Source organism: Ovis aries, chromosome 8, assembly GCF_016772045.2.
Source record: "Ovis aries strain OAR_USU_Benz2616 breed Rambouillet chromosome 8, ARS-UI_Ramb_v3.0, whole genome shotgun sequence".
Classification (NCBI taxonomy): Eukaryota; Metazoa; Chordata; class Mammalia; order Artiodactyla; family Bovidae; genus Ovis; species Ovis aries.
In genome coordinates, this window is record NC_056061.1 from 58,021,720 (window position 1) to 58,049,353 (window position 27,634).

Consider the following 27,634-nt stretch of genomic DNA (forward strand, 5'->3'; position numbering starts at 1 on the left):
TTCTCTTCCCCAATTTAATAAGCCACTTTCAAGAACTGCATTTCATATCATAGTTATTGGCAAACTCCCAATATATCACCAAATAAATTTCAAAATTTTCAAATTATCAATATGAAATGTATGATTACTTAGATATTAAAATTTATGTTTGATGAACTCTTCTTTAATATTGGCCAATTTGATCATTTATATTGCAAAAAAACCCACAATAGCCCAGTGAAAGTCATCACAGAGAAGTTTTTGACAAGTTGGAAATGAGTGAAATTCTTTGTAAGGAAGAGGAAAAGAAATAAAAAAAAAAAAGACATTTTCAGGTTACAAAGGGAAAAGTCAATGGAATAAAAAGAAAACAGAAGGAGAAACGTGTCAACTACATTCCACCTTTCACCTCTTGCTTGCAGGCATTCATTACTCACTCACCTTCAGTGTCAGTACCATCATTCTACTCAGCCTTAGAAGTGAAGTTATAAACTAGAAGGAAAGGCCCTGTGCTTGTTTTATTGTTTTAGCTAATGGTTATTATATCTCTAACTGTAATAGGCTATACTAACCTATACTATTTTATATTATTGGGGCACAGAGTGAGCTCCACTGTAGATAACAAATAGGGATTTAACATTTATGAGTCAAATGAATATTTGGAGAAGCAACAGGAAGTGAGCATCCCAGCAAGACTGAAACATATTGACTTATCCAATTAAATTGGAAAAGCAAATTTGCTTTCTCTTCAGTAACAGTCTTATTTGATTTTTAAAAATTCATTTCATTTGGAAAAGGTAAAGATATCTTCAACTTCCGCAACCCAATGGCTTACATTTGTTCAGAGGACAAATTCATGCTTGCAGAACTATTCTTGAAAACCCGACCACTCACAATGACTTTGATGGCTTTCCTAAACCAAGGGTAAAATAAAGCATAGATCAAGGGGTTCATGGCTGAGTTGTAATAAGCACACCAACAGCAAATCTCATAAATATAGGCTGGGGTTATGAAGCCCATAAAGGCATCAATTAATGAGTCAATACTGTATGGTAACCACGAAATCATGAATGCTATGACCGTGATACCCAGGGTTTTAGCTGCTTTCCTCTCTCTCTTGGCTACTCTGGATTTGTAACTGTCTGATGATGACTCTGTTTTGCTACCAGTATTTTCAATCTTTTTAGCCTGATGTCTGGCCACAAGGAAAATATTACTGTAGAGAATTATCATGACAAGGGTAGGTATAAAGAAGGACAGAAAATCTATCAATACCCAGTTTTGATTTACAACTGTCTGGCAACCTCCTACACAGTTGAGGGCACTAGACAATTCCTCAAGCCCATTCTCATTGGCACCCGTGTAGAACACGGCACCACTGTAAGTAATGGGCAGGATCCAGGAGATGCTGATGCATATCCTCGACACAGACACCGTGAACTTGGTGGGATAGACCAGAGGGTCAGTAACAGCAATGTACCTGTCGATGGAGATGAAGGACAGGTGGAAGAGAGAAGAGTAACAGAATGCTGTGTCAAAGCATGTGTGAAAAGTGCAGAAAGTTCGCCCAAAGTACCAGCAGCTCTCCACAGACCTGACCATACTGAAGGGCATCACAGTCACTCCCACCAGAAAGTCTGCACAGGCCAGAGAGGCGATGAGAAAATTGGTTGGTGAGTGCAGCTGCTTGAAATGAAGGATGGCAGTCATCACCAGGAGGTTTCCAAACACGGCCAGGACAGCCCCAAAGCCATACACCATGTACAGAATCACGCGGGATGCGGGTGAGTAGGGGGTTTTCACACAGGATCCATTCAGGTGCTCGTAGCAGAGCTGCACAGCTGCAGTGGGAGACGAGTTGCTCATGATCTGCCCTTTACATTCAAAGAATTCTGTCCTTGATTTCCACAGACTTTCAACGCCTGAAGAAATTATCACATATTAGTACTATTATTTTTCAATTTTCCATTTTTTTTTTACTATAAATCTCCATTGTGTTCAATAGCAAAATAAAATAGAAAAAATTACAATGGCCAAGATCACAAGGAGTTAGCTTTGACTAATGCTTAGTTTCCTTAATTTGGTAAAGTCCTAAATATTTTTAGATGTTTTACCTCCAGAGTTCCTCTTTTCAACAGGGTATGATATGAGAAGTAATTGTAGACTGAAAGCATCATCTCCTGTTAGGTTTATCTGCATTACTGCCTAAAGCACACAGTCTTTCCAGATAAATAAATGCCATCTATAGGAAAATCCCTAGATGGAATCCCTGTAGAGCAACGTGTGAAATTGGAAGATTATTTTCAAGAGTGATTATTAAGAAGGTTATTCTACAAAACGACTCCTTGCATTAAGTTAGGTTACCCATTACATTTCTACAAAAAAAAAAAGCTAAAGACTTTTTTTTTCTTCTTAGACTTGAAATATTATTCTCCTATTCTCACTTCTGCTGTGGACACTTTCTTGCATTTTTATTACAAAGATAAAAGAGGGTATGGGCAGTGACAGTTAATACTTGGCTTTTTTCTCTGGTTAAGAATCAGCTTTGCATCTTCACTGGATACCAAAAAACAGAAAAAGGAACACACACTGTGAGCAACTTGCAATGAAAGCACTAAAAGCACCATTCCTTGCATTTAGACACACCTTGCTTTCTGAGCTTCTATTATAGTTAGCGCTGGCAGAGAAAAGATCATTGTCTTCTTAGGGTATTGTCACTGGAAGCAGATTGCAATGTCTCTCCATCCATGTGAGAAATGGGTGTAAACCCCCTGAGTCCTGCTTCTGTGCGTTACTCACAAACAGAAGACTTCCCATTCCCCTCTGCAGTGGGTTCCATGCTACCCCCGCCCCAACCTTTGCAAAAGATATGTCTGTGTTCTAACCTCCCAAATCAGATCTTCTTTGGAAAAGAGGCCTTCACAAATTTCCAGTGTACTGTTGAAGCCTAGCTTGAAGGATTTTTGAGCTTTACCTTGCTAGCTTGTGAACTGAGCGAATTTGTGCAGTAGTGCGTTGTGTGTATGTACCATATCTTCCTTATCCATTCATCTACAGATAGACAGTAATGTTGCTTCCATGTCCTGGCATTGGAAGCATGGAGTATTAACCACTGGACCACCAGGGTCTCCTTTCATTCTCCTCACTGCGCTGAGTGTCAGAATCACCACCCACCAAAAAGTCAGCCAAGGTCAGAGAGGTGATGAGGAACTGAGCTGGAGAGGACAGCTGTTTGGAATGAGACCAGTGAGTAGAGCTTCCAGTACTTTGGAGAGCTTTATTATCAATTGCACTATCATTTTGAAGAGAACTTTTGTTATTCTGCTAACTGTCATTGAGTTTGATTTCTACTCTTTATGTCATTTCTGAAAAAGTGATGAGCTACAATACATGAGTTTGGTATAAGCTATAGGGGGAGCCCACCTTCTAAGCTGGGAAGACAATGTCCCTAGAGAATGATTGTACAGGGGTTTGAATCAGAAAGTACCAAGGGTAGATCCTGGATATGTAATCTTGGACAGCTTATCTGAACTCTCCTGGCATCAGATTGCTCAGCTCTGATTTGGGAGTCATAATACCCACCATAAAGAGCTGTCTGAATAGAGGTAAGGTAGAAAAAGACTTAATTTATGCTTCAGTTCAGTTCAGTTCAGTTCAGTTGCTCAGTCATGTTCGACTCTTTGCAACCCCATGAATCACAGCATACCAGGCCTCCCTGTCCATCACCAACTCCCGGAGTTCACTCAGACTCACATCCATCAGATATCCAAGATCAACTACATCCAGCAATATCTCACTCTATGCCCAATTGTCTGAGTTTCACAGTTTTCCAATCATTCAATTATTCGATGATCTATCCACTTGTACTGGTGTTTGACTCTCTCCTATATTCCACATATAGTGGGAGGTCCATCTTTTATCTTCCTCTGAGGATTCCTTGGAGAGAAGGGACAATCTCAAGAGATCATCAGAAACACCACAGTTAACAGAAATAAAAGTGGTTCTTCACTATGTAGATATACATTTACAAACTCTATTGTTCTAGCTTTTCATTCATGAAAAAAATGAAGACACCCTTTACCAGGTACTGCTGGGACTTCCCTAGTTGTCCAGTGGCTAAGACTCACCATTCCCAATTCAGGGAGCCTGCTTCAGTTCCTGGTCGGGGAACTAGATCCCACATGCTGTAACTAAGACCTGGTACAGTCAAATAAAATAAAATAAATAATAAAATTATAAGGTATTGTTACCATATGAGCTATTACAGGAGCACATGATTCGCAAATATAATCATTCCTTATCATAATAATATATGATATCCATGAAAAATTGTATGCAATTTGCAAATTCATAACACTCAGGTGCTTTGAAATGTTTTGAAAGTAGAAGTCTTGCTGTGGAGAAGAGGCTCAAAGGAACCAAATAGTTATTAATGGAAACAACAAGATTGTTTGTGTTTGCTTGATGTGCGGACCAATCCTGTTATAGAAATTAAGATGTAATTTATCTAAATTATCCTCCCTTCACCCTTAGAGGGGGAAACCTTACACAGTAAAATATATAATGAAGATGTGTAGGTTGAAATGATACGGCACAGGAAATCAATTATTCCCACCAGTGTCCCCGTATCTCCAAAGAATTTTATTTAACCTTTCCTTTATGATGACAGAATTTTTCCTTTGAAATAATTAGTACAAAGCTTGTTTTCATTTGCTAGAAACTTGTGGCAGTCAACAAGAGAAAATACATTGTTATTTGAAAATTTCTGAGTCCTGGATGTAATACTGGCCTGGTGTGTGGTGTGTTGTAGTATGTGTGTACTCACACACTCAGTCACATCTCACTCTTTGCGGCCCCATGGAACATAGGCTGACAGGTTCCTCTATTCATGAAATTTTCCAGAATACCTGACTGGGTTGTCAGTCCTTACTCCAGGGGATCTTCCTGACCCAGGGATTGAACTTGCATCTCTTGTGTCTCCTGCACTGGCAGGCAGATTTTTTTTACCACTAGCACCACCTGGAAAGCCAGAATACTGGCTCTATTGTTTAATGAATATGCCACCTTGGTCATGAGACTCACTTCTTTATACCCCAGGTTCCTCATTTATGATGTAAAATAAAAATAATATAGTAATAATATTCCCTTGTGCATAGAGTTGTTGTGAAGATTGAGTGGGGGAGATAAGGTGGTCCCAAGCGCACAATGAAAGATGCATAACTTAGACAAAGCACTCTTAGGGTTAGATTGTTTTTATCGTCGTACCCTGCCAGTTCCAAAGTTCATGTGTTACACACCAGAAACACTCAATAAGTGTTCGCTGAAGCAAAGGCCAATAGACTAGTCCACCTACAGCCAGAGTAAATTACAGAAGAGAGAAATGAGGGCAAGTGCTTGTTGTTTTCTTAATAAGAAAGTTCTAAAATATTTATAATTATAGACAGAATTGAATGTTGACCTAGGAAAGGAAGTGGTAAAACTGAATGTTTTGTCTAATAGATGTGAAAGTTTACTAAAACAAAAGAAGGACAAGTATAAATGCATTAAACTAGATGTTAGAGTGCTTATTTGAATCCAGAAGCCCTAAGATATTCAGCAGACTTTTAAACTTTGATTTTAGCTTTTTCATTTTTAAAACGAGGAAGTATGATTTCTCTATATCTTGTGGCACAGGATTAGAGAAAGTTACCGCACTAAAGAAGGCAAAGTGGTTGTCTGAGGAGGTTTCACAAATAGCTAAGAAGAGGCAAAAGCAAAGAGGCTATACCAACTGAATGCAGAGTTCTAGGAATAGCAAAGAGAGATTAGAAGACCTTTCAAAATGAACAATGCAAAGAAATAGAGGAAAACCATAGACTGGGAAAGACTAGAGATCTCTTCAAGAAAATAGGAGATATCAAGGGAACATTTCACACAAGGATGGGCACAATAATGGACAGAAATGGTAAGGGCCTAACAGAAGCAGAAGATATTAAGAAGAGGTGGCAAGAATACACAGAAGAACTATATATAAAAGGCCTTAATGACTGGGATTAACCATGATGGTGTCGTCAGTCACCTACAGCCAGACATCCTGCAGTGAGAAGTCAATTGGGCCTTAGGAAGTATTACAATGAACAAAGCTAGTGGAGGTGACGGAATTCCAGCTGAGCTATTTCAAATCCTTAAATATGATGCTGTGAATGTGCTGCACTAATATGCCAGCAAATTTGGAAAACTCAGCAGTGGCCACAGGACTGGAAAAGGTCAATTTTCAAACCAATTCCAAAAAAGGGCAATGCCAGAGAATGTTCACCAGAGAATTGTACTACCATACAATTGTGTTCATTTAACATTCTAGTAAAGTTATGCTCAAAATCCTTCAAGCTAGGCTTCAACAGTGAACCGAGAACTTCTGGATGTAAAAACTGGGTTTAGAAAAGGCAGAAGAACCAGAGATCAAATTGCCAAAATTTTTTGGATCACAGAGAAAGCAAGGAGAGTCCAAAAAAATACCTACTTCTTCTTTGATTTCATGAAAGCCTTTGACTGTATGGTTCAGCAAACTGTGGGAAATTATTCAAGAGATGGGAATACCTTACCACCTTATCTGTCTCCTGAAAAACCTGTGTGCAGGACAAGAAGCAACAGTTAGGGAACTTATTAAACTTATATTCAGAGTACATCTGAATGTACTGGCATGTGTACATCTGGCATGTGTAAACCTGGCTTGTGAAATGCCAGAATGGATGAATTACAAACTGAAATCAAGATTGCCAAGAAAAATGTCAATAATCTCAGATATGCAGATGATACCACTCTAATGGCAGAAAGTAAAAAGGAACTATAGAGCTTATGGATGAGGGTGAAAGAGAAGAGTGAAAAGCTGGCTTACAAGTCAACATTCAGAAAACTAAAATCATGGCATCTGGTTCCATCACTTCATGGCAAATAGAATAGGAAAAATAAGCAGGTATTTTATGGGGTGGGGGACCAAAATCACTGCACAGCACAGCCATGAAATAAAGATGCTTATCCATGGAAAAGCCATGATAAATGCAAGTGCTTTGAAATGTTTTGAAAGTAGAAGTCTTGCTGTGGAGAAGAGGCTCAAAGGAACCAAATAGTTATTAATGGAAACAACAAGATTGTTTGTGTTTGCTTGATGTGCGGACCAATCCTGTTACAGAAAGAGATTAAACCAGTCATTCCTAAAGGAGATCAACCCTGAATATTCATTGGAAGGACTGATGTTAAAGCTGAAGCACCAATACTCTGGTCACTTGATGTGAAGTGAAAGTCTCTGTCGTGTCTGACTCTTTGCAACCTCATGGACTATAGACTCGAGGAATTCTCTAGGCCAGAATACTGGAGTGGGTAGCCTTTCCCTTTTCCAGGGGATCTTCCCAATCCAGGGATTGAACCCAGATCTCCCACATTGCAGGCAGATTCTTATCCAGCTGACCCACACCTGATGGGAAGAGCCAATTCATTGGAAAAGACTCTGATGCTAGGAGAGATTAAGGGCAGGAGGAGAAGGGGGTGACAGAGACAGAGGTTAGATAGCATCATGGACTCATTGAACATGAATTTGAGCAAACTCTGGAAAGATAGTGAAGGACAGAGAAGCCTGGTATGCTGCAGTCCATGGGGTTGCAACAAGTCAAACATGACTTAGTGACTGAGCAACAAAAAAGATTGCAGTTTTGAAAGTGGTAAATCTAAATGAATTGATAATTTTCACTGTCAGAACTGAAGAGTTGAGGGTAAACTAATACTAAGCAGTCTAGGGTGCGTTTAAATCATTTGTTTCATCTTTAACTATCAAGTAAAGATGAGAGCGATTCTCACAAGTACATTAAATCAGAAATAATACACAATCTCAGGAAAGGTTTACCAACTGAAAGCATTTGTTTAATAATAATCAGAAATGATATCCCTAATATATGATTATTCACATTAAAAGAGAAATTAGAGAAATAAATAAGGATATTTTTATATATATTCATCCCTGTCCCAATGATATGATGTTCTGATTTTTCAAACTTGATATCTGATTGCTGCAAAATAAAATTAGAATAGAATCAAGTGGTTTATTTAAAAAATTATTAAAAAATACATGAATATAGCATTCTCTAGTCTTGGTACCAAAAACAAGTCTCCATGTCTGAAAAGTTGACTGGCTTCTATACAATGTGAATTGCTTAACTTGTTCAGTTTCAAATTTGCGGGTTATATAAAATGCATTTATCAGCCCCTGTCATCTTTTTGTATCCTTCATTTCAGTTCTGTATTTTTTAGAACATATCTGTAATTTGAGCTTTCATGTATATCATTGAAAATCCTTATAAATAATCTTTGGAACAATGCAAAAGTGAACAAAACAGAAAGCTAATTTAACATAAAACACACAAAAAAATGACAATGTTAAAAACTCATGCGTGCTCTGAAACATATGTTAACTGGTAAAATGTATAAAGTCAGCCGAAATTTCATGAGCAGACAATCACCAGGAAGTAGCCCACTCAACAAATGACATCAATTACCTTTCCCATAGCAAATAATTTGACAGATATTATAGTCAATCTCTGGGTTGATTTTACCCAACTCTGAGATCATATTTCTGGTCTCACAAATCTGAACACCTGACAAGGCAGAGTCACTGCTTTGCCCTCCCTGAGCCAGAATATCTCTAAGTATTCCCCAGCTACATTTACACTGTAATAGTAATTTTAAAAATATTTCAAAGGAATAAAGAGAAGCTATAACCAGGGATTAAACTATTATAAAGTAATAAAAGGGAGGACATTGCAGTTTCTGTCTATACATTCTTTTACATTTTCTCAAGAATGCTACAAGGAAGGGATTAATTACTAGAGACAAGTAGCAACCCAAGTTCAATGTTAAAATGCCACGTTTCTGGCTCCAAGGTCATGCTGTTTCCATAACAACCAGGTTTTTATGTTATATTGACCAAAGAATCACGAAACTGAATTTAAGTCTTCAGGTCATATTGGAAGCATAATTTATTCTTTTACAAGATCTTGCATGTATATGATTACGTTTTCTACCCAATGATGTGTTCACTGTGAATCTATATTCAATTCCTCCATCTAAAATGTGGGCTTACCCAGAAAATAAATTTACTGTCGAGGAATTCGCTCTCAAGACTTTGCCAGTGATAATGAGTTTGATGGCTTTTTGAAATCAAGGATAAAAGTAAGCATAAATCAAGGGGTTCATAGCTGAGTTATAATAAGCAATCCAAACCAGTATTTCATAAACATATGTGGGAGTGATGAAACCTAGGAAGGCATCAGTGATGGAATCCAGGAAGTAAGGCAGCCAGGAGATGAGAAACGCCAGCACTGCGACGCCCAGGGTTCTTGCTGCCTTTCTCTCCCTCCTGGCCACTCTGTCTTGGAAGCTCTCTGAGCATTGCCCAGTCTTATTGCTCAAATTCTCAATTTTTCTAGCCTGCTGTTTAGCAATGAGGAAAATCTTGGAGTATAGAACTATCATCACAAGGGTGGGGATGAAAAATAATAGAAAATTCACCAATACCCAACTCTGATTCACTGCAAATTGACAGCCTCCCACACAGGTGAGAGCACTTACTAGATCCTCCAGTCCAGCTGCATTCACTCCTGTGCCAAGAAGAGAAAAAGTATAAATAATGGGAAAGAGCCAAGAGAAGGCAATACACATGGCAGAAACAGACACAGTGAACCTGGTTGGATAGACCAGGGGGTCAGTGACGGCAATGTACCTGTCCAGAGAGATAAAGCACAGGTGGTAGATGGAAGTGTAACAGAATGAGCCTTCAAAACTAGAGTGGAGTTGACAGTAACGCTGCCCAAAGTACCAGCAGCTCTCCACGGACCTCACTGTGCTGAAGGGCATCACAGTCACTCCCACCAAGAAGTCAGCACAGGCCAGAGAAGCAATCAGGAAGTTGGTAGGAGAATGCAGCTGCTTGAAGTGGAGAATAGAAATCATCACCAGGAGATTTCCAAATACAGCCAGCACAGCTCCAAAGCTGAACACTGTGTACAGGATGAGGCGGGGAGCTGGTGAGTAGGGGGTTTTCACACAGGATCCGTTCAGGTGCTCGTAGCAGAGCTGCACAGCTGCAGCAGGAGACGCACTGCTCATGATTCTCCGATTTGATACCTGGAAACCTGTCACCCTCTGTGGCCCAGGATGTCATTCCAGTTTTCAAAATGTCCTTAAAGAAAAGATAAATACAATGTCAGCACTTGCCAGTGTATTCTGTCTTTCTAAAGATGCATGTTTAGAAAGTGATTTATATCCTCATCTTGTAAAATGATAATTTCCAAATGAATAAGCAGTTAATTTACAACATTGTATAAAATGCTGTTGATTTAAATTTAAAAAAATCTTCCCTAGTTTTTCATATTAAAGGAGAGGTTGTCTTCAAGAAGCTTTTACAGGATACATGTTCGAATGCCACATTTTATTAGTATTATTTTCCTAATTTATCAGAGCAATGATAATGCCCCAAACACTCTCTCCCCCCAGGAATGTAACTAAACAATTTCAATCCCCAAAGCCCTTAAGACTGAATCCCCATAAGTTCAAGGTGCTTAGAAAGAAAAAATTAAATAACAATTATGTTTATGCTAAAATAAGTTTGTGCTCTACTAATTTCCTGATGACACTTTAGCTTTGCATGGAACAGAATAGTGCCTATCCTTTAAAACCTTTGAGTGGAATTTGAATGTCATATTATTTGCTATTATTAAATACCGCCTTTTCACTTTTTTTAAAGAACATTTTATGTATATGATTTCTGTGTTGAATGTCACTAAAACTCTCAAATAAACTCTTTATCCCTACCAGTGTTGATTTGTATTAAAAAAATTAAATATGTGGGCTCAGTTGCTCAGTCACTCAGTCGTGTTTCTTTGTGACCACATGGGTTATAGCCCACCAAGCTCCTCTGTCCATGGAATTTTCCAGGCGAGAACACTGGAGTGGATTGCCATTTCCTTCACCAGGGGATCTTCCCAACCCAGGGATCTAATATGTGTGTTTTATGTCTCCTGTATAGGCAGTTGGATTTACCACAGCACATGCTGAAAAGCTCAAAGAAGTTAAATAATCATGTGTTAAATACTTGAATGCTTCAGGTTTACTTTGAAAAATTCTGACCTGGGAAAGTTGGGTAGCAGAATACAAGGCGTTTGCCTCAGGGAACAGCAAAGGGAGTGTAGGTACAAAGAAAACAGTGTTTCTGCTCCTGTTGTTGGCGTTGCAGTGGGAGCAGCATGCAAGATACTTTAAAAACAAAATATTGAAAGGACTTTTGGAATGTGGATATTCCTATGTTATACTCTGGATTATACCACTGACAAATTTCCTTTTCCCCTCAGCATTCTAGAACAGATCTCACCTTAGTTTTTCCAAAAATGTTTTTTTTGCGGCTTCCCTAATGGTTCCGTGGTAAAGAATTTGCCTACCAGCGCAGGAGACACAGGTTCGATCCCTGATCGGGGAAGATCCCAGAGGCCATGGAGCAACTGAGTCCCAGCACCACGACTACTGAGCCTGGGCTCTAGAGGCCGGGAGCTGCAACCACTGAGGCCGTGTGCTGCAGCTACTGAAGCTCACGCACCACGTGCTCTGCAACAAGAGAAGCCACGGTGATGAGGGGACTGTGCACGGCAGCTAGAGAATAGCCCCTGCTGGCTGCAACTGGAGAAAAGCCTGCGCAGCAACGAAGACGCAGCACAGCCAAAGACTGCACAAATAGAATTATTTTTTTTAAAAAGTGTTTTCTGAGGAATGACTTCTATGTTTAAAAACCAGCTTTTTCATATTAAGGCATAACATAAATTTGAAAAGTTTACATTTTTAGCATGCACGGACTGATGACATGATAAACATATCCACCCTTATATTCACCACCACAACCAAGGTAGAAAGCAACACCCTGACAGTTCTCCTCAGGCCCTTTTATAGTTAATCTCACCCCACATTTCCTTTTCCCTGTCCTAGGGAAAACGCTGATCTCCATTCTACGGCTAGAGATTAATTTTCAAGGCCTAAAAATCTTTTATGAAAAGAGCACAAAGTTTGTCCTCTTTGGTGTCTGGCTTATTTCAGTCAGGTCAATGTCTGTGAGTTTCATCCATGTCTGAGTACATTTTCAGCTCATTCCTTGTTATTGCTAAATGTAATTATGTTGTCTGAATATTCCACAATTATTTTATCCATATTTTGTTGTTGTCCAGTTGCTCAGTCATGTCTGACTAGTTAATAAATATTCAGACTGTTCAGCTTGGGGTTGTCATATTGGGAAGTGTAGGTTCAACTCTGCAAGAAAGCATATAATATCTTCTAAAGTAACTGGACCTGGCTTACTTCACTCTGTATAATCGGCTCCAGTTTCATTCACCTCATTAGAACTGATTCAAATGTATTCTTTTAATGGCTGAGTAATACTCCATTGTGCACTGGGATGACCCAGAGAGATGGTATGGGGAGGGAGGTGGGAGGGGGTTCAGGATTGGGAACATGTGTACACCCATGGCAGATTCATGTTAATGCATGGCAAAACCAATACAGTATTGTAAAGTAAAATAAATTTAAAAAAAAAAGAAAAAGAGCAAAAAATAAATAAATAAAGTAACTGGACCATTTTATACTCCCGCCAGCAGGCTATGAGTGTTCCAGTTTGCTCCAAATCTTTCTTTCCTCCTGATGGACTGTCTATCCACTTAAAAGATTTTGGAATAAATCAAAGCTTATCCATTGTACTTTATCTTACTTCTCTAACTCCATGTGAGAGGCCAACATGTGAACAAGTAATGACAACTCAATGTGGTGACGGCTCGGATACACAGAGTGCAGTGGAGGTCAGCACAATGAAGCAAGGGAACTGTAGCCACAGGCAATTTTACCAAGCAGGTAACTATAAAGATAGGTTGAGAGGGTCAAGGAGATATTTAAAGTAAAAACAGAGAAGGGTTTCCCCCGGCGAGAGGGGAGTGTGTTTTGAGGCTCCGAGATGGGGGCTGGACGCATTCGTAAGGCTGAGAGCAGCTGCAGCGCAGGCGCAGTGTGGGGAGTGGCATGAACTCAAGGAGACCTGCACACAAGCTGACCACACCCGCCTCTTTTTGCCAAGCTGTTTGGATTTCTGCAGAGGTCAGTGGGTAGGAGGGGAGAGGACATGAAATACCCGTAGGAACAGATACAAATCTTCGCTTCACCTGCTCAGGGATGCTAGGGAGGATTTATTTTTCTGCAATACTCTTACATCTACTTAGAGTTTCACATTGCACCAGGTACAAGAAAAATACCTCAGTAAATATAGGGATTGTGACCTTTATCCCCACAGTGTCATCCATCTTCAGAGAGCTTGGTCTCACATTAGTATCTGTGGGTGTTCTTTGAGGTCTGTCTTCTGAGGAATGCATTTTCCTACCCTAAGGGGCAGATTTATAATCTTTCCTGGTGGCTCTGTCCATGGAATTTTCCAGGTGAGAGTACTGGAGTGGGTTGCCATTTCCTTCTCCAGGGGATCTTCCTGACGCAGGGATTGAACCCAGGTCTTCCGCATTGCAGACAGACGCTTTACCAAAGAATTCGCCTGCCAGTGCAGGGAATGCGGGTTGATCCCTGGGTCAGGAAGATTCCTTGAAGAAAGAAATGGTAATCCACGGCAGTGTTCTTGCCTGGGAGATCCCAGGTACTGTAGCCCACCAGGCTCCTCTGTTCACGGGGTCACAAAAGAAAAGACAAGACTTAGTGACTAAACAGCAAGGGGCAGACTGGGCAACATTCCCCTTCTAGAGGGGAAATGCTCCTTCCAGCCTCGCTGGGAGGTGAAGTCGCTTCTCAAAATATGTGCCTCTACTCAACACATCTACTGTGCTTGTTTATCACTTTTCAAGAAATGACCTGAAAAATAGAAATAAAGCACAAGTGGAATGTTGGATCATGACTCTTGGTAGCTTCCATCGCTCCTAAAGACAGCAGGTCATTAATATAGACAAGAAGAGTTGGAGCATATTAAAGATCTGCTGAAAGAAAACCATAAAAATACTTAAAAATATTAAGATATAATTCCATAGATACTTTATATAAGGTGCAGTTACTAAAATATACTAATGTACCCATGTCATAGTTTCATTAGATAAGACAAAAATATACCAAAGATATATTCTCAAAAGATATTCCCTTCCCAAATAAAACAAGCAAGCACACAGATAAAGCTGATGATGCTTAGATAAAAATAAAGGTGGTATTATTAATATCAATTTTAACCTATGTATTTTAATCACAAACATTAAAATGATAAAGCTAAATTACAAAGTAAATCCCCCTCCCCAAACACAGACACTGTCTGTTATACATAAAATTACATTTTGTAAAAGTGTAATATGGGGACATAGTCCATATATTGTTTTATAATCTAGGTCAGATTTTTTCGCTCCTGTTTTCTTTGGATTTTAGTGAAAAAAATATATTGTGGTTGTCTTACCTTGTTAATTGTTACAGGGCATTTGTTCTTTTTAATGGTTTTATAATGTTCCATTTCAAAAGTAGAACATAATTGATTTAATCTACACCATATCAATCCTAGTTTATTTCAATCTATAATTGAGATATACAGTGAATATCCTTGTCATGTTTCCTTCCTTGCCTGACTCTATCTTCTTAGGCTTGCTTGGCAGAAATGGAACTACAGAGTCAAGTGACATGTGATTTGAAATTTTATATAAATGTTGTAATTTTCCTCTAAGAGAAGAGGTATTAAATTGTGTTTTTCCTATAAGAACATACCCAACTCTCAGCAGTGCGCTCAACTTCTCAGAATCTAATTAATCTGATATTAATGATCCTTTCAATGCTGTCCTTCCAATTCAAGACATGAAACTTTATTACATTTTAACTAACTTTTAAAATTATTTGTACATTGGACATTTTAATGTATTTATTAGCCATGCCTCTGTAAAATTTCCTGTTTATTTGTTTAGTGGGACATTTGTCTCCATCTTTCTATTGTGTAAATTGCTTTTACATTTTTAAATCTACTAATTCTTCATCATGCATGCTACCAAAACTTTGTCTGTTTTTCCTTAACATGGTGTTCTTTTTCTTTGAAGTTTAAAAATTAAGTGCCTGAATCCATATGGATTTTTTGTCATGATTCCACCAATAAAGTTAAAAATATATATGTGTTTTCTTCTGGTTTTTTAACATCTGGAAAAAATCAGTTTTGATTTTGTGAAATACATCAAGCAAGATCCTTAAGAATTTTTCAAAAAGTTTTATACAACATTTCTAAATTACATATTTTTCCAATAACATAGATAATAGTAGTATTTTTTTTTATCATGAACAGTGTATAATCTCCAAATAGTACCTATAGAAGGAAAGATAACCAACAATTGCTCTCTATCATGAGTTGGAAGGTAAAACAACAAACTTCATGAAATGAGAAAACGGTTACATAAAGGGATGCAACTATGATAGAAACTGGGCTTCCCTTTGGCTAATGGTTATTCCTACATTTACAAAATATCTCTTAAGAAAATAAAACATGAATCTCATCCTGAGTCTGATGGCTGATGGATATGTCTCAGAGACCTTTAGGAGCTCTAGAAAACTGGACACCAAGAATCAATTTGCTCAAGATAAATGCGAACTGAGTCCACAGAACAACCTGACATTAACAAGGAACAGAGAAGAAAGAAACATGAAAATGAAAAAAAAGTTCAGTGGTAGGAAAGGTAAAACAGCACCAGGCTTGAAAGAAGAAATAACAACTGACAGAGCAGGGTGGTGTGAAGATTTGAGGAAACTAGAATTATGACCACTGTGTCGACCACTACTAAATAACATGGCTCTATCAAATGCTCAAAGGATGTTCACTTTTCAAAATATGTAAACATATAAAAGTGAAGCTGCTAAAGTCGAGGTACCATGTCTCCTCCTCAACAAAATGATCATTTTCAAGTCTATATTTCATGCAATAATCACTATAGAAATTTCCAATATATCACCAGATCAACTTAAAATTTTTCAAATCATCGATCTGAAATTTAGGCTTTAGAAGTTAGTTTTATAATTCATAAAATGTCTTTTAATATTGCCAGTTTAATAAGTTTTATTGCTCTCCCAAACCAATGATAAATGAAGCATAAATCAAATGATTTAGGGCAATTTGCAATAACTGAACCAACAAAGTATCTCATAAGCATATGAAGTGTGATAAAACTTAAAGAATCAATGAATGGATCAGGTACATCGAGTAATCGTGAGACCAAAAGTGCTACATTGTGAAGCCCAGGCTTTTAACTGCTTTTCTCTGTCTCTTAGCCACTCTGATCTTGTGAGTCTCTGGTAACAAATTTATTTTCTAGTAATATTTTCCATCTTTTTAGTCTGCTTTCTAACCATAAGAATAATATTTCTGTACAGTAGCATCTTAACAAAGCCAGGTGTGAAAAATAATAGAAATTCTATCAATATCCAAAACTGATTTAAACAGGTTGAAAATCACTTATCAAGCAGACAGCACTTACTAATCCCTCCATCCCATCATCTCTGAGATCTGTGTAAGCTTGGCACCACTGTATGCCAGGGGCAGGATGTAGAAGATGCTGAAGCCAGTTCCTGACACAGACACCATGCAGACTTAAACATAATACTTTTAACTGAATCCCAAAAAAATTCCCTGGGAAAATAATCAAAGCAAGAAAAGCAGCAAACTGGAGAAAGTTCATCACAGAAATTTTTGATAAATTGCAAATGGGTAGATCAGTTTGTAAGGGAAAAAAGAAATAAAAGGCAACAGACATATTTACAGGTTGCAAAGGGAAGAGTCAATGGAATAAGAGAAAAAAGGTGGGGAATGACTGCAGGGAATGGGCAATGGCGCATTCTACAGCAGTCAACAATAATGGGCTTAACATTTATTAGTCAAATAAATATTTTTGAAGAAGCAAAAGGGAAATGCACATCCTAACAGACTGACACATTGATTTATCCAATTAAACTGGAAAAGCAATTTGTTTTCTCTGAAGTAACAATCTTACTTGATTTTTAAAAATTCATTCATGTGTAAAATGTGAAGATACCTTCAACTTCTTCAACCCAATGGCTTACATTTGTTCAGAGAACAAATTCATGCTTGCAGAACCGTTCTTGAAAACCCGCCCACTCACAATGACTTTGATGGCTTTCCTAAACCAAGGGTAAAATAAAGCATAGATCAAGGGGTTCATGGCTGAGTTATAGTAAGTACACCAACAGCAAATCTCATAAATATAGGCCGGGGTTATGAAGCCCATGAAGGCATCGATTAATGAGTCAATACTGTATGGTAACCATGAAATCATAAATGCTATGACCGTGATACCCAGGGTTTTAGCTGCTTTCCTCTCTCTCTTGGCTACTCTGGATTTGTAACTGTCTGATGATGACTCTCTTTTACTACCGGTATTTTCAATTTTTTTAGCCTGTTGTCTGGCCACAAGGAAAATATTACTGTAGAGAATTAGCATAACAAAAGTAGGTATAAAGAAGGATAGAAAATGTACCAACACCCAGTTTTGATTTATAACTGTCTGACAGCCTCCTACACAGTTGAGGACACTAGACAATTCCTCTAGCCCATTCTCATTGGCACCCGTGTAGAACACGGCACCACTGTAAGTAAGGGGCAGGATCCAGGAGATGCTGATGCATATCCCTGACACAGACACCGTGAACTTGGTGGGATAGACCAGAGGGTCAGTAACAGCAATGTACCTGTCGATGGAGATGAAGGACAGGTGGAAGAGAGAAGAGTAACAAAATGCCACATCACAGCATGTGTGCAAAGCACAGAAACTTTGCCCAAAGTACCAGCAGCTCTCCACGGACCTGACCATGCTGAAGGGCATCACAGTCACTCCCACTAGAAAGTCTGTACAGGCCAGAGAGGCGATGAGAAAATTGGTTGGTGAGTGTAGCTGCTTGAAATGAAGGATGGCAGTCATTACCAGGAGATTTCCAAACACGGCCAGGACAGCCCCAAAGCCATACACCATGTATAGAATCACGCGGGACGTGGGTGAGTAGGGGGTTTTCACACAAGATCCGTTCAAGTGCTCATAGCAGAGCTGCACAGCTGCACTGGGGGATGAGTTGCTGCTCATGATCTGCCCTTTACACTCAAAGAACTCTGTCCTTCTTGATTTCCATGGACTTTCAATGCTTCTGGAGGAAATCATACATACAGTAGGATGCCTGAGGAAATTATCAGACATTAGTACTATTGTTTTTTCAATTTTCCTTTTTATTATAAATCTTAGATAAGTTCAGTAACAGAATAAAATGCAAAAAATTTACATTGGACAAAGTCACTGGGAGTGAATTTCAACTAACTAAAGCTTAGATTGATAAAATTCCCTTTTGGTCTTAAATATCTTTAAAAAAATTTTACCTTCAGAGTTCCTCTTTGCAACAGGCACTGATATGGGAAGTAATTATAGCATCAACTCCTGTTAGGTTTATGTGCCTTACCGCCTAAAGCATATAGCCCTTCCAGATATATAAATGCCATCAATAGGAAAATCCCTAGATGGAATCCCTGTAGTGCAAGGTGTGAACTTGGAAGTTTATTTTCAGTAGTGAGTGTTAAGAAAGCTACTGCACAAACAACTGTTTTAATTAGGCCATTATGTTTCTTGAGCTCAAGATTTTTTTTCTCCTAACACTTGGACTTTCCCCCTATTTTTAGTCCTGCTGGGATCGTCTTATTGGATTTTTGTTACAGAGGTATCACAAGGTACAGGCACTGTGAGTCGATGCTTAGCCTTTCTCTCCCAATAAGAACTGATTTTTGCCTGTGCGCTGGCTACTAACAAACAGAAAAGGTAGCATACAGGGTGCGCAACTTGACTTGGATGAATTACACTTCAGGAAAACATTAAAAAAAACCACCAGGGTATTTAGACATGTCCACATTTCTGAACTACTCGACTGTCAGTGCTCTTAGAGAAACGATGTGTTCCCTTCTCAAGACATCATTAAAAAAAATACATGTGAATCAGTTCTAATGAGGTGAATGAAACTGGAGCCTATTATACAGAGTGAAGTAAGCCAGAAAGAAAAACACCAATACAGTATACTAACGCATATATATGGAATTTAGAAAGATGGTAACGATAACCCTGTATGTGAGACAGCAAAAGAGACACAGATGTATAAAACAGTCTTTTGGACTCTGTGGGAGAGGGGGAGGGTGGGATGATTTGGGAGAATGGCATTGAAACATGTATAATATCATATAAGAAATGAATTGCCAGTCTAGGTTCGATGCAGGGTGCAGGATGCTTGGGGCTGGTGCACTGGGATGGCCCGGAGGGATGATGTGGGGGGCGGAGGTGGGAGGGGTGATCGGGATTGGGAACACATGTAAACCCATGGCAGATTCATGTTGATGTGTGGCAAAACCAATACAATATTGTAAAGTAATAATAATAATAATAGATTTTAAAAAGAAAAAAATAAAATGAACATGAATCTCTTGGAAAAAAAAAGACATCATTGGAAGTGGATCTATAGTGTCTCCTCATCCACTTGAGAAGTCCACACATAAACTCTCCGAGTGATTCAGTCATTTGTGAATCCAAGTGATAGAACTTTCTGTCCCTTGTGTTAAAAAATGTCAACTAAGGAGTAATGAACAGAAAACTTAAACATAGCAATGCATTTCTTGGTTATTTCCCACCCTTGGAATGTCGGAACAGAGCAGAGCAAAAGAAAGTATTATCCAGCCTTCTTCAAGCAAGATTTCAGACTCTGGCCACTGTAGGGCCACTGATTTTGAAGATATATCTGGACTTGTTCTTTTGAATTGTGCCATAGGAATTATTATTAATTCATCTGGCCATTTGACTCCTAATCACACATACACAAAATATTCTTAATGATCTCTTAGCTTCTTCCTAATGTATTCTGAGAGTTTGATTTTGTAAAATAATCAGTTACTTAAATCAACAAAGGTGTAGGCTATGCTTTCTCACGGAGAAGGCAATGGCAACCCACTCCAATACTCTTGCCTGGAAATCCCATGGATGGAAGAGCCTGGTAGGCTGCTGTCCACGGGGTTGTGAAGAGTCGGACACGACAGTGATTTCACTTTCACTTTTCACCTTCATGCATTGGAGAAGGCAATGGTAACCCACTCCAGTTCTCTTGCCTGGAAAATCCCAGGGACAGCGGAGCCTGGTGGGGTCGCACAGAGTCAGCCACGACTGAAGTGACTTAGCAGCAGAAGCAGCAGCAGCAGGCTTTCTCAGCTTCAGCACTATTGACATTTGAGCCCTGATAAGTTCTGATGTGGGATCTGTCCTGTATATTGAAGGACATCTAGCAGCATCCTTGCTACTAGATGCCAGTAAAATCTCCTTAATTGTGAAAGCCAAAAATATCTCCAGACACTGAGAAGTGTCCTCTGAGGGGCAAATGTATCAGAGAGGGAATGAGTGAAATGAGCGCAGTCGTGTCTGAATCTTGGCAAACCCATGGACTCCTCTGTCCATGCCAGGCTCCTCTGTCCATGGAATTCTCCAGGCCAGAATCCTGGAGTGGGTAGCCATTTCCTTCTCCAGGGGATCTTTCCAACCCTGGGACTGAACCCAGGTCTCCCTCATTGCAGATGGATTCTTTACTGTCTGAACCCAATATATCAGTGGATCTGCCTTACTTAGAACTATGATTCTAGGCAAAAAAGAAGTATCATATGATCACAAGTATTACAAGTATCACTTGTCATTTGGGGTACAGAAATAACTTTATCTCCCTCCATTATTTTAAATTTATTCAACAATTAATTCTTTAATCCAAGACATATTTATTGAGTGCCAGGAGCTGGATACAAAGCAGTGAACAAACAGATATGACCCCTTTCTTCATGAAACTTTCAATCTTGAAAGGAGAACAAACCTTCAACAAGTAAGCAGATAAATGGATGTATGAATAAAAACTGTGAGAAGTATTACAAAGGTGAAGACCTTTGTGTGAGAGAGTAGTGACCACCTAGACAGGCAGGTGGGGACGGTAAAGTTCCTACCAACAGAATAAACCCAAAATGCTGCTGCAATATTGTAGACTTTTAATGTAATACATGGGCTTCCTTGGTTGCTCAGTGGAAAAGAATCTGCCTGCTAACGCAGGAGATGCGGGTTCTATCCCTGGGATAGGAAGATCCCTGGAGAAAGAAATGGCAACCCGCTCCAGGGTTCTTACCTGAGAAATCCCTTAGACAGAGGAGCCTGGTGGGCTATAGTGCATGGGGTTGTAAAAGTGTCAGACAAGACTTACAACTAAAAACAATAACAGCAAATAGAATATATACTCAGAGAAAGAAAATAGAAAATGAATGAAACTATAGTTGGGGTTTTCAGACCTTTTTTTAGCATAGAGAAACTTAATGAGAAAGAAATATCACACCAAAAGTATAGAAAGAGCAAAAGAGGGAGAGAGAGAAGTCTAGCTGTGGTCTAGAAGCAGAATGGGGTGGGAGACCTGAAGCTTTTTCTGTGTAAAACCTGGACGGACCCCTAGATCTCCATAATGAGGAGCTAGATTCCTCCCAAAGTAAAGCACACTTTTCTTTTATGAAAGTATTGCAAAGTATATATGATTGTCCTTGCTGCTCTTGTTGCTTTTTGTGATGTCCTTGGTTGGCAAAGTTAACACTCAGAAATTATCTGTGGGTTCCTTGAATTTTTCACCATCTTTATTATTTCTGAACTCTATGTTTCTAAGAACCACCATCCTGATACATTAGTCTTTTTAATAGTAAAAGTGGTATTTTATAAAGTTACAGACACAGAAAACAACTTATAATACCAGGGTATAAGTGGTGGAAGGATAAACTGGAAGACTGAGATTGACATACACACAATTTCTATATATAAAGTGGACTTCCCAGATGGCTCAGTGGTAAAGAATCTGCCTGCCAATGTGACTGAACAACAAAACGGGCAGGGAGTATGTTACGCTTAAATTTTCTTCTCCTGCCATGAAACATAAATTGCATTCCATCAGTAGATTGCAAAACAAGATTATATAGGAAAATTACTATATTGAAACCACACGAATCAAAATAAATTCATTACACTGTGTTAGAACTGAAAAAATGTGTATAAACTGATACCATGCAGGCTAGGGTGCCTTTCATTATCTGTAAAATCAGATGGAAACAGTATGCTCAGTCACTAAGTCATTTCCGACCCTTTGTGACCCCATGGAGCCCGCCAGGGTCCTCTGTCCATGGCATTTCCTAGGCAAGAATACTGGAGTGGGTTGCCATCTCCTTCTCCAGAAACAGTATAATTAGAAATAATACACTATTTCTAGAAATGTTTACCAATTCAAAGTATTTGTGTAATGGTAGTCAGAAATAATGTGCTAATAGATAATGTTGATTTACATCAAGCTAGAAATTTTTAAAATATAGCAAGAATACTTTGATGTATATTCTCTCCTGCCCCAAAGATATCATAATCTGATTTTAAAATCTTGATGTCTATTTGAACCCTCCAGTCTTAGTATCAAGAATAATTCTCTGAAATAATTGGCTTTATTTATCCACTGTTAATTGCAGAACTAATTCTTTTTTTTTTTGCCTTAGAACTGAGTTTGTGGGACATAAGAAAATGCGTTTCACAGCCTCTGTCTTGGCTTCATTCTGTGCCTTCACTTCAGTTTTCTTTCCTCTTTTGTGCACACTTTTAAGCTACGCTTTCAAGTGTGTCCTCAAAATCCACTGTAAATTACTTTTAGAACACTGCACAACTAAATGAATACGGAATAAATTAATCTGAAAATAGAGTAACATAATGAATGACAGTCTTAAAACCCTGCTTTAAACATCTGCTAACTGGTTCTAAACTCTAATATAATTTTATGAGCAGACTTACTAATAAGGAAGAAGCTCACTGAATAAATAAATGCTATGATGCAAATTATCTTTCCCATTGTACATAACTGAATTGGTATTATAGTTAACACAGTGACCACTTGATTGGTATTACCTGACTCTGAAACCACAATGTGGGAATCACAAATCTCAACACCTAACAGTGCAGACCCACTGCTTTGCCCTCCCTGAGCAAGGAGGCACCACGTCATTAAGTGGTTGTATTAACATTTTAATAGAAAAATAATACAAAGGAAGAAACAGAAGATTTAGGCAGAGATTGAACTAATATAAGGTAATTGAAAGAAGGATTTGTATTAACAAATATAAAGGTCCTTCACTTGTATTCTCGTAAATTTGGTCATGACTACTACAAGGGAGAGGTTATTAACCAGAGAAATACCATGAATTTCAGAAAGAGCCAAGCCACCCAAGATCACATAACATCATCCAAGTGTTCAACAGCAGGATGGGTATTGCCATCCAGGCATTTCTGGTTCCAAAGCTGTGCTGTCCCCATTACAAATAGGTTTTGATGTTATATTTATCAAAGAATTATGAACTTGAATTTAAGCATTTGGGTCAGGGTTGAACTACAATTTAGTTATTTTACATTACAAAAATTGGACTTTTACAATCAACTTTTTTCTTCTCATTATCTGTCCAATGTAAGTCTATTTGCAGTTTTCCCAAACTAAGACCAAACCTATTCAGAAAACAAATTTATTGTTGAGGAATTCTCTCTCAAGACTTTGCCAGTGATAATGAGTTTGATGGCTTTTCGAAACCAAGGATAAAAGAAAGCATAAATCAAGGGGTTCATAGCTGAGTTATAATAAGCAATCCAAACCAGTATTTCATAAACATATGTGGGAGTGATGAAACCTAGGAAGGCATCAGTGATGGAATCCAGGAAGTAAGGCAGCCAGGAGATGAGAAACGCCAGCACTGCGACGCCCAGGGTTCTTGCTGCCTTTCTCTCCCTCCTGGCCACTCTGTCTTGGTAGCTGTCTGAGCATCGCCCAGTCTTACTGCTCAGATTCTCAATTTTTCTAGCCTGCTGTTTAGCAATGAGGAAAATCTTGGAGTAAAGAACTATCATCACAAGGGTGGGGATGAAAAATAATAGAAAATTCACCAATACCCAACTCTGATTCACTGCAATTTGACAGCCTCCCACACAGGTGAGAGCACTTACTAGATCCTCCAGCCCAGCTGCATTCGCTCCTGTGCCAAGAAGGGAAAAAGTATAAATAATGGGAAAGAGCCAAGAGAAGACAATACACATGGCAGAAACAGACACAGTGAACCTGGTTGAATAGACCAGGGGGTCAGTGACGGCAATGTACCTGTCCAGAGAGATAAAGCACAAGTGGTAGATGGAAGCGTAACAGAATGACCCATTAAAACAAGAGTGTAGTTGACAGTAACTCTCCCCAAAGTACCAGCAGCTCTCCACGACCTCACTGTGCTGAAGGGCATCACAGTCACTCCCACCAAGAAGTCTGCACAGGCCAGGGAGGTGATCAAGAAATTGGCTGGAGAATGCAGCTGCTTGAAGTGGAGAATGGAAATCATTACCAAGAGGTTTCCAAATACAGCCAGCACAGCTCCAAAGCTGAACACTGTGTACAGGATGAGGCGGGGAGCTGGTGAGTAGGGGGTTTTCACACAGGATCCGTTCAGGTGCTCATAGCAGAGCTGCACAGCTGCAGCAGGAGACGCACTGCTCATGATTCTCCGATTTGATACCTGGAAACCTGTCACCCTCTGTGGCCCAGGATGTCATGCCAGTTTTCAAAGTCCTTAAAAAAAAAAAAAAAGATAAATACAATATGTTAGTAATTGCCAGCATATTCTGTCTCCATTTCTTTGTAAGTGCAAATCTTTATTTTATTTTTTAAAAATTATTTATTTGCTGTATCGCATCTTAGTTGCACCATGTGCAATCTTTTGTTGCATGGCATGGACTCCCTAGTTGTGGCTTGTGGACTCAGTACTTGCAGTGTGTGGGTTTAGCTGCCCTGCAGCATGTGGGATCTTAGTTCTCCCACCAGGGATGAAACCCATATTGCCTCCCTTGCAAGGCAGATTTTTAACCACTGGACCACTAGGGAAGTCCCCAAATCCTTACTTTCATGTTTAGAAGGTGATTCATATCTTGTAAAATAATTCACTTACAAATGCATTAACAGTTAACTTAAATCATTAAATTATTTAAATTAAAAAAATGTATTCCTTTGCATTACCTGGTCCTTCATGTCTGAGAAGTGCTGGTCTTCAAGAAGCTGTTATATGATGCTTGTTCAAATGCTACACTTTATAGGACCCTTTTCCTAATTTATCAGAGCAAGGATAATGCCCCAAACACTCTATCCCCTCAGGAGAGGAGCCACATGATTCCAATACCCAAAACACTTAAGATTGTATCCCCATAGTGGAAGGTGTAGAAAGAAAGGAAATTTTAAACCATGATTGTGTTTATGCTAAAAATAATTTTATGCCCTACTAATTTTCTGATGACATTTGACCTTTTCATGAAATAGAAATGGGAATAGTCTCCTTAAAAACTCACTCAAGGTTTGAAAGCCGTATTGTTTATTCTTACTAAGTATGGGTGACTCAATTTTCATTTTGTAAGGACCACTGGTTGTTGATTCCCATTTGTCACTAGAAGTCTTTCGAAGAAGTTCTTAAGCTCTTACAGTTCTAGTTTGGGTAAAGAGATTAAATACAGAATTATATTAAAATCTAGACTGTTTCAGTTTAGTTTTAATAATTCTTATTTGGAAAACTGAACGTGGAGAATCCAAAATGTTTCCTCATAGAAATACATGAAGGAAGAGTAAGCACACCTTAAAAGCTCTTCCTGCTAAGGTTTTTATTTTGGAGAGGGAGGAATTTTGTTGTTTCTAAATGGGAACTGTTGGGAATATATTAAAGAAATAATATGAAAAATATATTTTTGGAATGTGAATATTCCTATATTATACTATGAATTTTACCATTGACAAATTCTTCTCTTAGAGCTCTAGAACAGAACTCAACTTAGACTTGAAAAATTTTTTTTCGGATAAGTGACTTCTGGTCATTTTACAAAACCAGCTTTCTAAATCTGAGGTGTAGTTTGTATTTGAAATTTTCACACTTTTAAAGTGAACAGCTTGTGGAATTATGGTAACTGTATCCACCCATGTAAGTCCCCCTGCAATCAAGGTATAGAATAGACTGTTTCCAACACCTCAGTTCAGTGTTTGTACAATAGTCATCCATTTATTTGGTATGTTAGGCATGCATTTCCAATTATTTGCTAAGGAGCGATCTATTGTAGGAACATACCACAGTTATTATATTCATATATATTTTGATATTCATTTGGACTCTTGTTCACATTAGGGCTGTTATTAGGTGTTGCTAAGAACACTCATATATAATTGTCTGTATAGACATGTGTTTCATTTCTTTTGGGTAAATTGCTGGCCCTAATGGAAAATATACGTTTAACTGTACAAGAAAATACAAACTATCTTCTAAAGTAACTGTAGCATTTTATACTCCCACCAGCAATTTATGAGTGTTCTAAATGCTTCAAGTCTTCTTCAACATTTGCTGTTAGCATGTTTTTAAATTTAACCATTCTAGATGGTGTATAGTCACATCTCATGTTTTTAATTTAATGAATGGTGGTATTGAGAACCTGTTCATGTTATTACTGGCCATTAATGTATCCACTTTTGGTGACATGTCCATTAAAAATTTTGCCCATTTTTACTTGAGTTCTAAAATTTCTTATTATTGAGTTTACTGGGTATGAGTTCTTTTGGCATATATCTTCTGAATATGACTGAATATTTGACTTTAGTTTCCTGAATAGTTTTGTGAGAATGTCTTTTAAAGAATAAAAGGTTTTATTTTTAATGAAGTCCAACTTACTATTTTTCTAATAGCTATTGTTTTTTTTTCCTTGCCTAAGAAAATTGTCTAACGCAGTCACAACTATTTTCTTCTATGCTTCTTCTAGAATATTGATAATTTTACTGCTAGTGTTTTATGACTCACATCATATTAATTTTAAATATGTTATGAGGAGGGGTCTGAGATTTATTAGGAGAATGAGTAGTAGTATAAGGATATTCAGTAATTCCAGCAGAATTTCTTGAAATGACTATATTTCTCCAGTGAATGATGTTTGTTCATGTCAAAAATCAATCAACCATATGTGTGTGGATTTATTTCTGGATTCTCTTCTATTCTGTTGATCTCTATTTCTATATTTAGGTCAATACCCTTTTGTCTTGACTGAAACTTTACCTTAAGTCTTAAAGCCAAGTTGTGTAAACCTTTTACTTTTTTGTCTTTTCCAAAACTGTTTTGGCCATCTTATGTCTTTATTTTTATAAAACTTTTAAAACTACCTTGTCAAAAAAGTAAAACAAAAAACAAAACAAAACCCAGCAGTGTTCATTGTTATAAAATTGAGTCTTTAAAACAGTTATGAAGAGGGGCACTGGAATATTTGATCGGGATTTCCCCATTTAATTACATCATGTCTGGTTTTCCGACTCATTGGAAAAGACCCTAATGCTGGAAAAGATTGAGGGCAGGATGAGAGGGGGTGACAGAGGATGATATGGTTGGATGGCATCAACTGACTCCATGGGTCATGGGTTTGAGCAAACTCCAGGATATGGTGAAGAACAGGGAAGCCTGGTGTGCTGTCGTCCA

At 38.4% G+C, this 27,634-nt stretch overlaps 2 protein-coding genes and 2 pseudogenes across 2 annotated transcripts; all 4 read right to left on the bottom strand.

The window, feature by feature from the left end:
• Positions 1 to 810: 810 nt before the first annotated feature.
• LOC101103241 (trace amine-associated receptor 6) lies at positions 811 to 1,851 on the bottom strand. Its single transcript, XM_015097280.3, has one exon. The coding sequence runs from the start codon at positions 1,843 to 1,845 to the stop codon at positions 811 to 813; it is 1,035 nt and encodes a 344-aa protein (XP_014952766.3). The 5' UTR covers positions 1,846 to 1,851.
• A 7,233-nt stretch (positions 1,852 to 9,084) lies between these two features.
• Positions 9,085 to 10,118, bottom strand: LOC101119225 (trace amine-associated receptor 7a-like; annotated as a pseudogene).
• Positions 10,119 to 17,096: 6,978 nt separating this feature from the next.
• On the bottom strand, positions 17,097 to 18,140 carry LOC101103482 (trace amine-associated receptor 6). Its single transcript, XM_004011332.4, has one exon. The coding sequence runs from the start codon at positions 18,132 to 18,134 to the stop codon at positions 17,097 to 17,099; it is 1,038 nt and encodes a 345-aa protein (XP_004011381.3). The 5' UTR covers positions 18,135 to 18,140.
• A 5,475-nt stretch (positions 18,141 to 23,615) lies between these two features.
• On the bottom strand, positions 23,616 to 25,170 carry LOC101103730 (trace amine-associated receptor 7a-like; annotated as a pseudogene).
• Positions 25,171 to 27,634: the final 2,464 nt, after the last annotated feature.